Here is a 17,041-nt window from a genome sequence, read left to right as displayed (position 1 = left end):
CACGTCTGCACCATGGCATCCAACCCTAGTTAGGGCTGGATGTGTGAGGGAGTTTGGCCACTTCCGCCTGGCCAAACTCCCTCCACCATCTTCACCACCTCGGGGTGGAGTCTCCATTCCCCGGGCCTCAGCCCCTACTTTCACAGAATGTCTGCTCCCTGATTCAGGTTCTCATGGATGTACACCAGCCTTAGTGAGAGCAGCTTGCCCTGGGCCCACAGGAGGATCTGGTATGCCAATTTGCTAATGGGGCACGAGCACTTGATGATTTATGCAAGTGACCACCGATGTATTGTCTGTCCAGACAAGCACGTTGGCCCTTGAGGTCTTGAAGGAAATGTTTCAAAACCAGAAAAACTTTATTTTTAAAAATGTATTTGCCACGAGAAGTGTTTGTCTCCCCGTCTGTCAAAAGCACCCCCAACATGCAACCCTGGGACAAGAACCAAAGCTTCTTCCACATCACCAAGGTTCAAAGGCACTTGCATGTAACCTTGATCATGCGAAACGGGTTGCCCCACGGGGGAAAATCTCTTGGTCCTGAGCCACCACTGCAAATGTCTAGCAGGCCAAAAGATATCACATTGGATGCAGTTGCCATCAGACCTAACAGTCTTTAAAACTGTTTGACAGTGGCCTAGCTTTATCTTGTTTATGGCTGAAAGGATCGGTTCAATATGAGCAGGTGACAGACTACTGATTGATTTGCTCTGATTGAGCCAGAATCAATCAATCATTGATAAAGGTCAGTACGCGAATGCCCTGGAGTCGCAACGGTGCCAGAGCTGCATCCACGCTTTCCGTGAAGTTACATGACAATGCTAGACAGAAAGGACGAACTCTATACTGGTAAGCTTTGCCTCCAAAAAGCGCTCCTGAGGAACTTCATGTGTTAAGAAAGAATGGATGTAAGTATACATCCTTGAGATCTATCATAACAAACCAGTCCTTGGATCTGATTTGAGTCACGATTAGTTAACATCTTGAACTTGAATGTTTCCAACATGCGATTCAGCTGACACAGATCTAGAATTGGACGTAACCCCCCATCCTTTTTCGGAACGATAAAGTACCAGCTGTAGAACCCGGACTCTCCCCCGGGAGGAGGAACAAATTCTTTGGGCACCTTCCTCAAAAAAGCTATGACTTCTTGTTCCATTACCAGAGCCTGCCTGGGACCTACCATTGTGGGCAGGATCCTGTTGAACCGAGGCGGATGAGAACCAAACTAAATTCTGTAGCCTCTTTCTATAGTCTGCAGGACGCACTGTCTTCGAGTAGTCAGCTTGGCACCCTAAAGTGGAAGACCGGCAGGGAACAACTGAACTGGCTTCTCTAAAGCCCTCCTCTAAGAGGGCGAGTCTCCCAGTGCCGCAACATCTTCAGGCGGACACTGAGACCTGAACTCACTGGAAACCGCTGTGCCCCTGAAGCACCAGAGGTGGCAGGAAAAGCAGGCACCGGATGATGAATATAAAAGCCACTTCACCCCGGAGGGGCCTGCCCTCAGAGTCCTGACACCACATGCGTCAAGACCTCTTAGCCAAAGCCTTTTTGGAAATAAGGGGGGTTTGGGGCTATGGAGGCGACACTCTGTTTCTGCTGCATCCTATACGAGAAGCTCGTAGATAGCAGGGACTGCTGCCTCCCAGCAGCCCCTGAGAACTGAGCTTGGCGAGGGAGATACCTCTGGAATGCCACCGCTTTCTTCTTTGCCTCCTGAAACCTCTTGAAGACTAAAGTGACAGCGTCGCCAAAAAGGCCCAGATAGATTTAACCAAAGATACCTCTCCGTGGCCACCAGGGCTGCTAAAGATCGACAGATGACTCTGGCTGTATCCTTGGTGGCCTGGAGAGACAAATCTGTTGCCCGGGCACTGTACTTTAATAGCGTCTGGGCCCACCCCCTCGCTTTCATCCAAGTCTCTAAGCAGATCAGCCTGATATGCTTGCAAGATGGACATAGTATGAAGACCTGCACCAGCCTGACCTGCTGCTGCATACTCTTTACCCACCAAGGCCAATGATGTTCTGCATTTATTCTATACTTTTATATTTTAGATCATGTTGGTTTGAAATCATGTGAAGTTGAGTAAAATAGGACTGAAATTTTTGAAAGTCCAAAGTATACTTTGCTGTTCACTTGTTTCATCACATGTACAGTACTTACAGTACTTGCACAGCCTGATATTTCTAAACGTTTGCTCAGCTCACACATATGCCTTGAATTTTTTGCACTAATTAGTTGGTCCAAAAGGTGGCAACACGGTCTGGGCCATTGTTTCACGGTCGAAAAAGCAACAAAAGAAACAGAACAACAACAAAGACAAACTACTAGGGCTGGTCCGAATACCATTTTTTGAGCTTCGAAGCTTCGGTAGTAATGAACATAGAATATTCGAAGCTTCGGAGAGAGGGTGCTGAACATATTCTTCTCTCTAATAAAGTCAGTATTCTCTAGTCTGTGTCTTTCTGTTCGTTTGCATTTTGATTATTTCGAGAACCGTTAATCCAATCGACTTCACAAGGGAGTGCAGTGTCGCATTTGGTGCAATATAGATGAACACGCGAGATGCGACACATTCAGAATTAATAAACTTTTAATAAACTACAGAACAGCGCGAGCGGGAAGCGGCGCACCTCACGCGGGCAGGGCTTATATGCTCCGAGAACGGACACTGCACTAGTGATATTAAACACATCTTCCCCATGAACAACACAAAGTAAATACACTTGCACGTAACACACACACACACACACACACACAGGTCTGTTAACTTAAGCAATACTTTTAATAAGGTAGTCTAATATTTTTCTGACTAACAAATTACTGACACAGTAAAGGGTAGATTTAAATAAAGAAAACCGAAATTTAAATAAAGAAAACCGAAATTTAAATAAAGAAAACGTCTCAGGTTACGTATGTAACCCTGGTTCCCTGAGAGGGAACGAGACGCTGCGTCGAGACGCGGTGGGAACGCCCTGCGTGATTGCGTCGTGAAGCACGTGTATAATCAGTCCAATGGAAAGGCGGAACGTCATCAGTGACGTCACCGACCAGGAAGGTATAAATCACCCTTGAGATCAGACCGCGCTAGCTTCTGATAAGCCTGAAGCAAGTCGATCAGGGCAAGCAGGAAGTATGGCAAGGCGACGCAGCGTCTCGTTCCCTCTCAGGGAACCAGGGTTACATACGTAACCTGAGACGTTCCCTTTCAAGGGAACTCGAGCTGCGTCGAGACGCGGTGGGAACCCCATACCCACTATGCCATAATGACGATGTGCCTGTTCTGTATGAAGTACCATGCGCATACTAAGAAGCAAGCAACCTGACCCCAGGAGTGGAGAGGTCCAAGTCATAAAATCTCACAAATGTATGCGGAGAAGACCATCCTGCCGCATTACAAATATCAAAAAGGGAAACTCCCGAAATTAAAGCCGTAGAGGCAGCCATACTCCTCGTAGAATGGGCCCGAACAGTCAAAGGTGAAGGCTGTCCGGCCGCTTCATATGCAAGTGAGATAGCCTCAACTATCCACTTGCTCATTATCTGTTTGGATGCAGGGCAACCTTTCTTAGGTGCACCGAAGCAGACAAATAATTGTTCCGATTTACGCCACAGGGCAGCTCTGTGGACGTAAGCATCCAAAGCCCGAACGGGACAAAGCAGATTAAGGTTTTCCTGGTCTGGGGTATTAAATGGTGGAGGATAAAAGGCCTGCAGCACTATTGGGCCCCCAACATTAGTAGGGACCTTAGGGATGTAACCCGGTCTAGGGTGAAGAAATGCCTTCACCATACCAGGTGCAAATTCCAGACATGATGGAGCCACCGACAAGGCTTGTAAATCTCCAATTCTCTTGATAGAGGAAATAGCAAGAAGAAATAAAGTTTTTAGAGTGAGGAACTTTTCTGAAACCTCTTCAATGGGCTCGAAGGGAGCCAAAGCCAGACCCTCAAGTACAATGGCCAAATCCCATGCCGGTGCTCTAGAGTGCAAAGCAGGTCTCAACCTCAAAGTACCACGGAGAAAACGAATAATTAGAGGATCTCTCCCAACTGAAGTGCCCGCCAGAGGGGTGTGATACGCAGATATAGCTGCAACGTACACCTTTAAGGTGGAAGGAGATAATCCAGCAGAGAAACGGTCTTGTAGAAAATCGAGAACTGAACCAACAGGGCAGTTAACAGGATTCAAATTACGATCTCCACACCAGGTAGAAAATAATTTCCATTTCAAAGCATAAAGTTTCCTTGTGGAAGGAGCTCTGGATTGCAGGATGGTCTCAACGACCTCAGTCGAGAGACCGGATTCTATGAGCTGGGCCCCCTCAGAGGCCAAGCCCACAACTTCCACAACTCTGGGTGAGGGTGAAATATCGTGCCCCTTGCTTGGGACCGCAAGTCCCTCCTGACGGGAATCTCCATCGGAGAGCCGTCCAGAAGAGATACTAGGTCCGAGAACCAAACTCGTGTCGGCCAGTACGGGGCTATTAACAGTAGATGAGCCCCTTCCCGGCGAACCCTCTCCAGAACTCCCGGGAGAATCGATACGGGGGGAAAACCGTACAGGGGTAGCCTCGGCCACACCTGCACCATTGCATCCAGTCCGAGAGGAGCTGGATGTGTGAGAGAGAACCAAAGCGGACAATGGGTCGAATCTACAGATGCGAAAAGGTCTACTTGAGCTTGACCAAATTTCTTCCATAGGAGCTCCACCACCTCGGGGTGAAGCCTCCACTCCCCGGGCCTCAGCCCCTGCCTTGACAGGATATCTGCTCCTACATTCAGATGCCCTGGAATATATACTGCCCTCAGTGACAGCAATTTCCCCTGGGCCCATAGGAGGATCTGATGAGCCAGATTGCATAATAGTCGAGACCTCAGACCCCCCTGATGGTTGATGTACGAAACCACCGATGTGTTGTCCGTGCGGACCAACACGTGATGGCCTCTCAGGTCTGGCAGGAAGTATTTCAGAGCATGAAATACGGCCATCAATTCTAACCGATTTATATGCCAAGACAGTTGATGGTCCTGCCAAAGACCTGACACCGAGCGACCGGATTTCCCCACCACTGCAGAGGTCTCATGTACAGAAGGCCAAAAGTAATTATGTTGGACGCCGCTGCCATGAGCCCCAACAGTTTCTGAAACTGTTTTACAGTGAGTGACTGGCCTAGTTTTATTCCTTTTACGGCTGTGAGAATCGCTGATATTCGTGCAGGAGACAGACGTGCCTGCATTGTTGTTGAATCCCAAATTACGCCTAGAAACGTGGTCCTCTGAGCTGGGAGGAGCACACTCTTTTTGGCGTTGAGCCGCAACCCCAACTTTTCTATATGAGACAGAACGACACCTCGATGCCGAACTGCCATCTGCTCTGACTGAGCTAGAATCAACCAATCGTCTAGATAGTTTAGTATGCGAATGCCCTGGAGTCTCAGAGGAGCCAGCGCTGCATCCACACATTTTGTAAAGGTGCGGGGTGATAAACCTAGGCCGAAGGGAAGAACCCGATACTGGTATGCTTCGCCCCCGAAAGCAAACCTCAGGAACTTCCTGTGATGAGGATGAATCGATACATGGAAGTATGCGTCCTTCAAGTCTATTGTCACAAACCAGTCCTCGGACTGAATCTGTGATACAATCTGTTTGAGCGTAAGCATCTTGAACTTGAGTTTCTGAACTGTGCGGTTTAACTGACGCAGATCCAGAATAGGACGTAACCCCCCATCCTTCTTTGGAACAATGAAATAACGGCTGTAAAACCCTGACTCTCTGCTGGGAGGAGAAACCCTTTCTACAGCTCCTTTTCGAAGAAGCGTCATTACTTCCTGCTCCATAACCAGAGCCTGCTCGGAGTCCACCACTGTGGGCAGAACTCCTTGAAATCTGGGCGGACGAGAACCGAACTGAATTCTGTAACCCTTTTCCACTATATGCAGGACCCATTGAGAAATATTTGGTAGAAGTTTCCACGCTACCAGAAATTCTGCTAAGGGAACCAGTCTCTCGAGACTGGTCTCTGGATTTAGTCGAACAGACATTTCGGTGCCCTGAAGCGGCGAACCGGCAGGGAACAACCGAACTGACCGTTCTACGACCCTCCTCGGAGGATCGTACGGGGACGCTGACACCTCGGTGCCCTGAAACGGCGAACCGGCAGGGAACAACCGATGTGGCAGCGCTGCGACTCTCCTCAGAGAGCCGCCCCCCAGAGGGCGCAGAGGAGAAACGATTCCTCGAAACCGTCCCTCCCCTGAGGGGACCACCCTCAACATTTTGACACCAAAGGCGTCAGGACTTCTTCTTGTCCCAAGCCTTCCTAGAGAGGACAGTCCTCAGATCTTGCCTACCTCTAACCGGCTTAAACTGCGCCCGCCCCCTGGGCTCCCCAGATTGTGGAGGAGCCCGAGAGGCGACGCTCTGTTTTTGTTGCACTCTGTGCTGCTGTGCGGAGCTCGTAGACGGCCGAGACTGCTCTGGTTTAATATTACGCCCAGCAGTCTCTGGGACACTGGATCGGCGAGGAAGAAACCTCTGGAATGCCGCCGCTTGTTTCTTAGATTCAGTAAATCTATCGACAACACAATTTATAGCATCGCCGAACAAACTCGAAGGCGAAAGTGGGGCATCCAGAAGAACAGATCTATCTTTATCCTTTATATCAGACAAATTCAACCATAAATGACGCTCCGTGGCCACCAGGGCTGCCATAGAACGGCCCACAGATTTTGCCGTCTCCTTGGTGGCCCGGAGAGATAGATCTGTTGCCCGACGCAATTCTCGAATTGCGTCAGCGCTAACTTCCTCACAATCATCCATGTCCCTCAGCAGGTCAGCCTGATATGCTTGTAAAATAGACATAGTGTGTAAGCACGCTGCTGCCTGACCTGCTGCCGCATAAGCTTTACCCACCATCATAGATGTAGCTTTTAATGGCTTGGTGGGTAACGTCGGGGCTTTCAGTGATGACGATGACTCGGGGGAGAGATGGCTCGCAAGCGTCTCTTCCGCCGGAGGCATCGTCAAATAACCATAGTGTGAAATATCTTTAATATTACTATAGTTCAGTGTTTGTGGATTATGCACTCTGAAAGAAGCTGGTTTAATCCACAATCTCGACACCTCAGTATGGAGATCGGGAAAAAACGGCAGTTCCCGACGAGGAGGTCGTGTTTTTGATGGCAAAAAACGTTCATCTAAAAGACTCTTTTTAGAAACAGTTTCAATCTCATCAGATGGCCATTCAATATTTAACTTGGCAACAGCACGAGTTAAAACCTCCATAAGCTCCTCATCCCCAGAAATACGAGCTGGCGAACACTCATCTTCAGTATTTAATTCAACACTGACGACATCCAGTTCCTCAGAACTGGATAGCCGCAACATTGGTGCCTCAACCTGGGAAGGAGAAGCCGCAGAGCGGGCTCCTTCCTGGGCAGAAGCACCGGATTCAGCAGGTAAGGGTTGAGAAAGGGCGGAGCCCGTCTCAAGCCCCGCTACTAAATCCATATGCGAACCCCAAGATGAAAGCCTCCGCTGTGCCTCGGCAGCAGCGGGACCCGCACCTCGGGGAACGCGAACCGAACCGTCCTCCTCAAAGAACGCCCGGCGAGAGCGGAGCGTCCGCAAGGACAGCTTTACGCAATGCTCACAGTCAGCTCCCTCGAGAACTGACTGGGCATGCTCCACTCCCAAACAAAAAACACAAAGCAGATGTGTGTCCCCACCCGTGATGAAACGAGGGCAGGGAACAACACAACGCTTGTATTCTTGCTTATTCGCCATTTTATATATATATATTGAGCTGACAGACAACAATAAATATGACAGGGACAGATATACAGAGAGCGCTTGCTGAAGGCACAGAAGCTAGCGCGGTCTGATCTCAAGGGTGATTTATACCTTCCTGGTCGGTGACGTCACTGATGACGTTCCGCCTTTCCATTGGACTGATTATACACGTGCTTCACGACGCAATCACGCAGGGCGTTCCCACCGCGTCTCGACGCAGCTCGAGTTCCCTTGAAAGGGAACCGAAATTAAGTTAAATTAAAAATGAGATTAATTTAGATTGATAATAACGGGTAAAAAGCTTAATACATTTTGTTTCTATTATTCTATTTTCCACAATGTCAAAGCAACGCAGCTTAACCCAAAACACAAGCTCAGGCATGCACTTCTGTCCACACACACTCCGCTGTTCTGCGCTCTAGCCAGAGAATACTCCCGTTGCAGAAACACTTTAGGAGGCCAAGAAGAAGCAAATATATTTATTAAGTATAACGAGGTTGGTTTCCTTCAACTGTCCATCCTATTAAAAATGGCTAGGCTATATAAGATAATTGTAAAAAAGAGTATTGTATTTCGTCAGATTTTATACTGTTGAACATTTTCAAGCGCAAATGAGAACCGTTTCGAGGGGGATGCAGGTGTGCAAAAAATAAAAATAAAAAAAATATTAGAATGTCAAATTTTCAAATCGAATACCAACCCACCGAATGAATATTCGAATATTCGGGTCCAGCCCTACAAACTACTAGAGACGCAACACCAATAGTGAACGCTTTTGTGAGTGGGTTCAAAGATGCATGCAATTTTATTTTATAAGAGTGGAAAGACATGTTCATTGGTCACAACAGTGCAGAGGAATGCAGAATATAGACAAGGACGAAACTTTCTAGTTTGCATGAGTCGACCGCTTGTGTTTACACAAGCTGTCAAATGGAGTATACTTAGAAAGGCTTTGCATTAAGTTTTATACATACGCTAAGTATTTGTGTCAAAAGGAAGTGTAGTTTGAGCTTGAGTTAATGGGCAAATCTCTGTCTTCAGGCTTTCATCATCTGGCAATACAGAAAATCAAATACAGAGCATTTACAATTTATGCCCATGAATTTTGAGACCACATAATAAACTACTCCATAAACTTGTTTCTGGGAGCATTTCTTTCAAAATAGATGTTAGAAGGCAACAGAGCCATAAACAACCAAAGACATTAATTTCAGAATAAACGAGGGGAGTTTGTCTCTTGTAAACTTTCATTTTAACTTTGCTGTAAACTTTATTGGCTGGGTACCAACTGGCCTGCCAATTACGGCTCCTTTCTCTTGTTAATTTTATGTTGGGGTGATAAATTCTCAGCAGGGCTCAAGTCCTGACCTCAACCTTACCTACTTCGTTCATGAAGAAAACCCCATAAGTACACCCTGTTTGAGGCAGCAGATTGTTGAAGGCATCACAAAATACGTCACAGAGAACCAATTTGTTTATGTGGTCTTAAGTTTTTTAATGGTGTAGATACACCCACACTATGCTTCTTTTTTGAATATGTAAGAAACAAGGAATTGTTGAAAAAAAAGAAGAAGCTAGTTTCTAGCCTTCTAGATTAGCTAAACTAAGGTAATGAATCAGTAGCTGACTCACATCACTTAGTGTTTGTAGCATAAGCTACAGCATGTTTCTCCTCCATCCCTGGTGTCCACACAAAGGGCACAAAACTTGCTGATATGGTATCTGCTCTCCCGGCGAGCGGGACACTGACCTAGCTGTCTCATTCTGTCAATGCTAACAGAGTGAGCGTCCCAGCTCGGCCATTTCCACGTTAGCATTCACTGTCTGAACAGCACCTTCAGTGAGATCACGCTGGGATGAGTTCACCAGGCCGTTGGGTTTGGTGTGCCAGCACGGTACTTCACATGTTCAAGAGTAGACCTGACTCACCTCCAGCTCACTTGTGATTTAGCATGTTGTTATTGTAGCAGAAAATATTGCATTTTTTAAACAACCCACATATAGGTGAACTAAAACATTTGCATTTCATGCAGAACATAATGTTAAATGGCTTGAACCTTTGCTCTAGTCTTGATGTCAAAACATAAACGTGCACAAGACATGGGCATGTTAAATAATGTAGGGTTTTGTTGACCTCATTAATGACCGTTACTCGTAAAAATACACTATTTAAGAGATTAACATGAAGTTATCTGCTGATGCATGTTACCAGTTAAACGTTTCTGATATTATTGACATTTTTTACTTTGGAAATTCACAGCTGTTAAAGCGAAAACCAGGTCGAATTGACCTATCATTGGTGCGTGGCGATGACGTAATAGGTAGGTGTGGGCTCTCAGGCTCTGCATTCTTACACATGGAAATCTTCTCCAGTCCATTTCTTCTGTTCAGTCCGTCGAGGTCAGACGTCCGCAAATAAAAACGCAAACACACTGGAGCCGCTTTATAGTAGAAAATTACGCTGTTATTCTAATTGAAAGAGACACTGTTTTTTTCATGATTAATAATGTAAAGCTGCTGCTTTAAAGCTTAGCAATATATTGAATCAATGGTCTATAAATAAACATGAAGTGACTTGATGGGAGTGCCGAACTGCAGAGTGTGCGCAAGGATATTCACATATGCACAGATGCTTTCTTAACTACTGTATTTCACTTCTGGCATTTTTGTTGTGTGTTTATTTTATTATTGAGAGGAAAGAGCACATATTTACATATTCATTTAAACATCGCTCTCATCAGTGTGGGTGTTGTCTGGATGTTCGCTAACCGTATATCACTGGTCAGGTATTTTAAACGTCTTTTTACTCCTAAGCGAAGAACGGAAAAGAACTTTGCATGAGTATATTGGGCCTTTATGGTCATTCTATAAAATGGTTACCATTTTCTTTTTCTTTCTTTTTTTTTATCAGAAAAATCAGGAACTAATAAAATGTAAATGCATACCTTGAAAGCGATGTAAGTCGCTTTGGATATAAGAGTTGGCCAAATACATAAGTTTAAATGTTAAACATTTAAACTATCAGAAAAATTATTTTGTAATAAATTTTTATGAAGTGTTAATAAATGGCACTGTGTGCCATCTCAACTTAAATTATTTAATTTTAACATTTGATAGGATACAATATGCATTCAGAATGGTAACGGTTGAAATCAACAGGGTTGTCTGGGTTACAGTTTACACCAAAAATCATGGTGTATATAATGAGGTTCTTATTAGAAATATACGTTTAAAGAGACCCGCAGTGACGGATTAATTGACAGCTGCTGTCAGACTCCCAAATGGAGAGTGACTCACAGGGTCGCAAGACGACGTAAAGTACATGCATCGGATGAGTTTTATCGAGTTGATGTCAATAGCGCGCAATCTTTGTAGGCATATTCATATTTTGCCGCTATGTGAAAAAAATCCAGCAAAATGCGCCGTCGACCCCAGAGCGTTTGTCGACCCCAGAGGATTAACTTTAGCCTAACCATAAATTGTGATTACAATATATATGATCACTCACATCAAGACGCCGCTGCGGTGGTGGAGTCCATGCAGGAGGAGCAATTGTTATATATAATTTCCAAGTCTGCTGGAGAGCTATGCAGTCCAGCAGTGCTGTTGCAACCAGCAACACTACACCTACGTACCATCCTGACCACTGTACTAAATACAGATAAATCTACGCTAACTTGAAGCTATCCTAACTGATGCAATACTATGCATGGTAGCTCGTACAAGGGGCGTGGTGAGCTCGTACCAAGGGCGTGGTGAGCTAGAACCTGCTTACGTCACGCAGTACCGCTTACGTCACGCAGTACCGCAAACATCCAATAGGAAAATTCAACTGCAGTAGCTACCGTTCAACCTGAAGAGGGCAGCACTCAGACGTTTTTACACCATATATTGTAGAATTAAAACACTTTATACACAAATGTCAAAAAAGTTATTTGAATCAACGAACAGCACTAATAATAAAAGCCTTATTCTTACAGATCATTAACTTAAAAAAGTTGGTTTAGGGTTTAGTTACCCTTTAAGTCTAGTCCCAGACTAAAACGCATGTTTGAGCTGAAAGCTGAAAAGCAACTTGCACTGATTAAATCTTAAAATATATCACTACCATTGTTTTGTCTCAAGATAGAGATCAGTAATGTTTTGTCTAAGGCACGTTTATAAAAGCTTCTTAAATGTCCTAATTGAACAAAGTGCTAATCCTGGCTTAATCTAAGCCCTGTCTGTGAAACCAGGCCTTAAAGTGATCAAAAGAGGAGACTTTTGCTTGTTCATGAATTCACTCCCTGAAAGGATAAAAATATTTAATATGGAATATTAATGGAATTTATTACTTCAAATTGCATACAATTACGGTGGTAACAAGGTAGATGCATAATTTGGAGGGACATATTTTAAATCTTTGTTAATAATAAATGATCAACTGCAAGTGCTGTCAGTGGGTGAAATTCTTGTGTGTGAATTCCCCTCTTCATATTCTAGATTGGATAGGCATTTTATAAACATATTTATGAAATATTATTGCGTTTAATGGCTGTTTTAACATGGTTTTCCAGTAATAATGGCCTCTTTGAGACTTGAGGCTTGTAAACCTGAACAAGTTGCTGAAGAAAACAACTAAATAAACACCTGGAGCGGGAAAACGGAGCTCTGACATCTGATCTGTCTGAGAGCGAGACTTCAGAGCTTTCATGTGTCCGTAAGGGCTGAGGTAAGACAGGCAGTCTTGGAGAGATATCTCGCAATGTCCATCACTGCAGCAGTTTGTCTTCATCAATCATCTCGCTGTTTGTTGACCATAGCAACAGGATGTCACAGTTATTTTTATAGATCTTGTTATTGGGGTCTGCCCTCTCACAGTAGGAATTTCCTCAGCACAAGGTATCATGGGATGTGCATCTGAGTGTGCTTGTGACGTATTTGCAGGGACCATCTTTGTTCTCTCTTGGCTTGAGTTTCCAGCAATTATTATGATCAAATAAGTAAGTCATAGCATTTTGAGAATGTTAAATGGTCCTATGGTGCCTAGCAATGCTATGCACAACATTTTAATGGCACACTTTAGATTGTGGCGTATCTGGTTGCTTTCTAATGAGCTGTCTTTAATTAGCAGCTTATGTTATCTGGCATTGGGTGTTGCTAGCAAACAGATGAATGGAGCTCACATCAGTGTTTTCTCGTCTGGAGACGCAGCTGAAGTTTAAGAGTCAAGGTCACGCAGACCCCTCGCCTTCATCTGTCAGCTCCTTTTGATCTGCAGACGCTTTCCTCCGTCTTTCTGCACGCTCTGCCTTTAACGCGGGGTCAGAGGTCACAGTGGGGCAAGGCCACAGGATCCTAGCCTCTGCCAAAAACCTCCTTTTCCTCTTCTAGTTTTCCTTTCTTTCTGTGTTTGTTTCTAATATAACCCTGTGAAGTATTTGTTTTTTTTAGGGTTCAGATCTATATTCCTTTTATCAGATACATATGTCAATATACACGCTCGGCCCCTCGCTCTAATCGGCAGCCCCTCAGTTGCCATGTTGAATTAATGTTTTGAACAGAAATGCAATAATGTCAGGACCTTCACGGTGGGGGTTTCAATTTGTCATATCATAAACAGGTGCTAAACAGAAGGATTAGTGGTGTTGCGATCCACGGTCTTCCCTCGGATCCTGTTATCTGGGTATTGGATCCCTGACGCGTTCTGTCAGATTGAACAACGGGGCCCTTGTGCTGGCCACGGGCGTCAGCAGGGCCCCAGACTTGGTCACAGGTCATTGATCAGTGTGACAAGAAACTCTGTCTGGTTCTGTTTAGAGGGAGGCTTCCTGGAACCGACCTTAGATTAGAAATGAAGAAAGGTCAAAACTAGAAGGAGTATTATAACAGACTTTTATAGTACAGGAATGGCAGTCAGATGCTTCGGAATGGACCTATTATTACATACTGCAAACTATGAACAATATGATACTTTTTTTCAAATAAATATTTAGGAACTTCCCATTTCGTCCCAATTGTACAGTATGCCATTTTATAGTACAAAGAGTCTGAGAAGTGTATTATTAACACTTAAAAATTCCAAGAAGAATCCTTCAAATACCCATATGATATACTTATTTAGCCAGGGTGAAGAAAAGTGTTTGGACTCAACCGTCTCAGCTTTCACAAGCAGAAGGAGAGGGGCTATCAGACTCTGATGCTGGATGAAAAAATAACCTTATAAAAAATGTATACACTAGACATAATGCATACGTGGACAGGGTATAGTACATCATTTGGGAGACAACTATTGTCTGTGAATTAATGTGCAATTATAAACATTTTAAATAGCAGTATGCTGCATTGCTGACATGAATTCAGCGAGTGGTGTCCAGATTTTTAGTACACTTTACTGCGAGGTAAGTACCAGTGAGCGTTCTTTAAACAGTCTGTGATAAGCTATCTAACAAGGAAAATATAATAAAGAAAAATAGTTATTTACAAGCAAGATTATTTTTTTTATTTTTTTGCTTGACCAAATGGTACTCAAACCAATCAATTACTCTTAACTACTAAAAAAGGCATAGTATGTGAATAATACAGATCACTAGATTTTTTCAGTTAAGTTAAGACATTAAGTAAAGTTAACTAAAAAGTGTTAGTTAGAATCACTGTTGTATTTTACAGTGTGTAAACTCATTTTCTCAGTCTTTATATGGCTTGTTTCCATATCTTGTTTGCAGTCACTGTTTCATCGGGTACAGATGGAGCCCATCGAGAGGGAGTGGCTGCGGTGTGCGGCGCTGGGAAACGTTACGACCCTGTACCTGCTTCTGCAACAGGACCCCACACTCCTCTCCAAAAAGGTGAGTCTGCACAATTGCGTTTTACTTGTAGAAATGCAAATGTTTCCATAATGGAACTAAAAATCATGATTTAATATTCTGTGTATGGTGCCAGTACTACCACTTCCTGATGACCAGTAATTTGTGTAGCAACTGGAGGGTTGCAGCGGTTGTGTTTCCTCTATTGTAAGGGTCAAGCTAATTAGGATGAGGATTACGTTACTGCATAGAACCAGAGAGTGTCTCTTTTGAAGATTTAGGGCAGGATGAAAAGACTCAGACAGGAACGGATTGTTGTTTGACCAGGAGCGTTTTGCTGCCTGATAGTGTTAGGGGAACAGAGCGGGTCTTCTTTAAAGGTGAAGAGAAAAGAAAAGAAAACACACTGACGACTTCCAGATATTGTTTGTCCCCTGGATGCAAGCGCAGCCTGTACTGGCTTAACTTCAGAAGCCTTTGGCCCCAAGGCTGTGTATTCTGCCACTTACACACACTTCCGAAACAAGGGAGATGGCTGGACACAGAAAACGGAGAAGGGGGAAAAGAAGGAAGGTGGTAGACTTGTGTCTGGTTGTAAATCATCACATATGTGCCTGGCAGCAGCAGCGGTTGGCGGCTCTACGGGAGGGAGGCCCAAAGCAGCAGCACTTATTAAATTTCCATGAAGTTTAGTGAATTTACACGGCGGAGAGGATGACAGGGAACGGCTGGCGCTGCTAGATGCTTGCAGCGTTGCTGTAGAGCAACTGACAAGAACATTTACCACCTCCGTTGCTACTGCTAATGCTAATAGATTCTTGTTTTACTCTACTTTTATCAGATATTAATGGATCATTCACAGAAAACGGTGTCATTTGTGACCTGAAAATGTATTGGAAAATTATTTTTTTTTAATTTTTTAAAAATATTTTATAATAAAATATAATATTATTATTAATATAATTATTTTCAAAAGACATTTTGTCAACCTTGTAACATTTAACGATTTTTTGGGGGGATTTGACTCCAAACCATTCCTTTAAGAACACCTATAGGTTTTCCTTAAGCTTAAGGGTGTTGCAAAAGAATGCCTATTTTAAAGAATGTTGTGGTCGATAGTGTCAAATGCAGCACTAAGATCGAGTAACACTAATAGAGAGATACAACCATGATCGGATGATAAGAGCAAATCATTGGTGACTCTAATGATACTGTAGTAGACGGTTGCATAGTTATAATTTTCTCCCTGATATTATCAATCTTATAAGTGAAGAAGTTCATAAAGTCATTACTGCTGTGCTGCTTGGAAACTTCTGGGCTTGAAGCTTTATTTTTTGTTAGTTTAGCCACTGTTTCAAATAAATACCTAGGATTATGTTTATTTTCTTCTAGTAGGGTTGAAAAATAAGCAGATCTAGCAGCTTTTAAGGCCTCTCTGTATGCAATCGAGCTCTCTTTCCATGAAATGCGAAATACCTCTAGTTTTGTTTTCTTCCAGTTTCGCTACATTTTTCTGGCTGCTCTCTAAAGGGCCTGAGTGTGCTCGTTGTACCACGGCGTTGGACTATTTTCTTTAATCTTCTTTAAGCGCAACGGAGCAACTGTGTCTAAAGTGCTGGAAAAGAGAGAGTTAAAAGTTTCTGTTGCAATATCGAGTTCTTCTAAGCTATCTGGGATGCTGAGATGATGAAACTGATCAGGAAGATCATTAATAAAGCAATCTTTAGTGGCAGAAGTGATAGGTTAAGAATGTCTTTAAATGCCAATCCCAATGCATCTTTTTCGTTATCTACATGTATATTAAAATCACCAACAATTAGGACTTTACATGCAGCCAGTACTAACTCTGATAGAAAGTCAGCAAATTCTTTGATAAAGTCTGTATGGTGCCCTGGTGGCCTGTATACAGTAGCCAGCACAAATCTCAAATGTGATTTATCATTTACACTATATATTGTTACATTAAGCACCAACACTTCAAAAGAATTATATTTGAAACTAGACTTCTTAGTAATTCTGAAAATATTACTATAAATTACAGCAACACCTAATTTGGGAAACAGACACAGTCTCTATATGATGATATCTAGGTGAAAGAGTCTCTATGTGATGGGATTTATCTGACCTTGGTGACGTGAGACGGCAGACGGTCGGTTTAGCCAGTCTGTCTGCTTCCTGACCTGAGCCCCAATTCATGTTTGAGCTCTAAGACTATGTGCCATATTACTCGAGAGAAGAGCAGCACCATCCCAGGAGGGATGAATACCATCTCTTTTCAACAGGTCAGGTCTGCCCCAAAAACTTTTCCAATTGTCAATGAATTCTATATTATTTTGCGGACACCACTTAGACAGCCAGCCATTGAGTGAGGACAATCTACTAAGTATCTCATCACTCCTGTGAACAGGAAGGGGGCCAGAGCAAGTAACAGTGCCTGACATCGTACTTGCGAGTTC

The 17,041-nt window shown here is 43.8% G+C and overlaps 1 protein-coding gene across 3 annotated transcripts in view; it reads left to right on the top strand.

Annotated features, from left to right (window-relative positions):
* The window catches only part of LOC311283412 (uncharacterized protein), a 96,190-nt gene that overhangs the window by 41,550 nt on the left and 37,599 nt on the right, over positions 1 to 17,041 (top strand). For 2 of the 3 annotated variants that reach the window (XM_084397776.1, XM_084397778.1), the window contains one exon: positions 14,505 to 14,654. In XM_084397776.1, coding sequence (XP_084253902.1) covers positions 14,505 to 14,654 — 150 coding nt within the window. The remainder of the gene's footprint in view (positions 1 to 14,504; positions 14,655 to 17,041) is intronic. The other variant, XM_084397777.1, reaches the window with a different exon arrangement.

This window comes from Rutilus rutilus (assembly GCF_951802725.1).
Source record: "Rutilus rutilus genome assembly, chromosome: 23".
In the NCBI taxonomy this organism is placed as follows: Eukaryota; Metazoa; Chordata; class Actinopteri; order Cypriniformes; family Leuciscidae; genus Rutilus; species Rutilus rutilus.
This window is presented reverse-complemented; position numbering and strand designations above follow the sequence as displayed.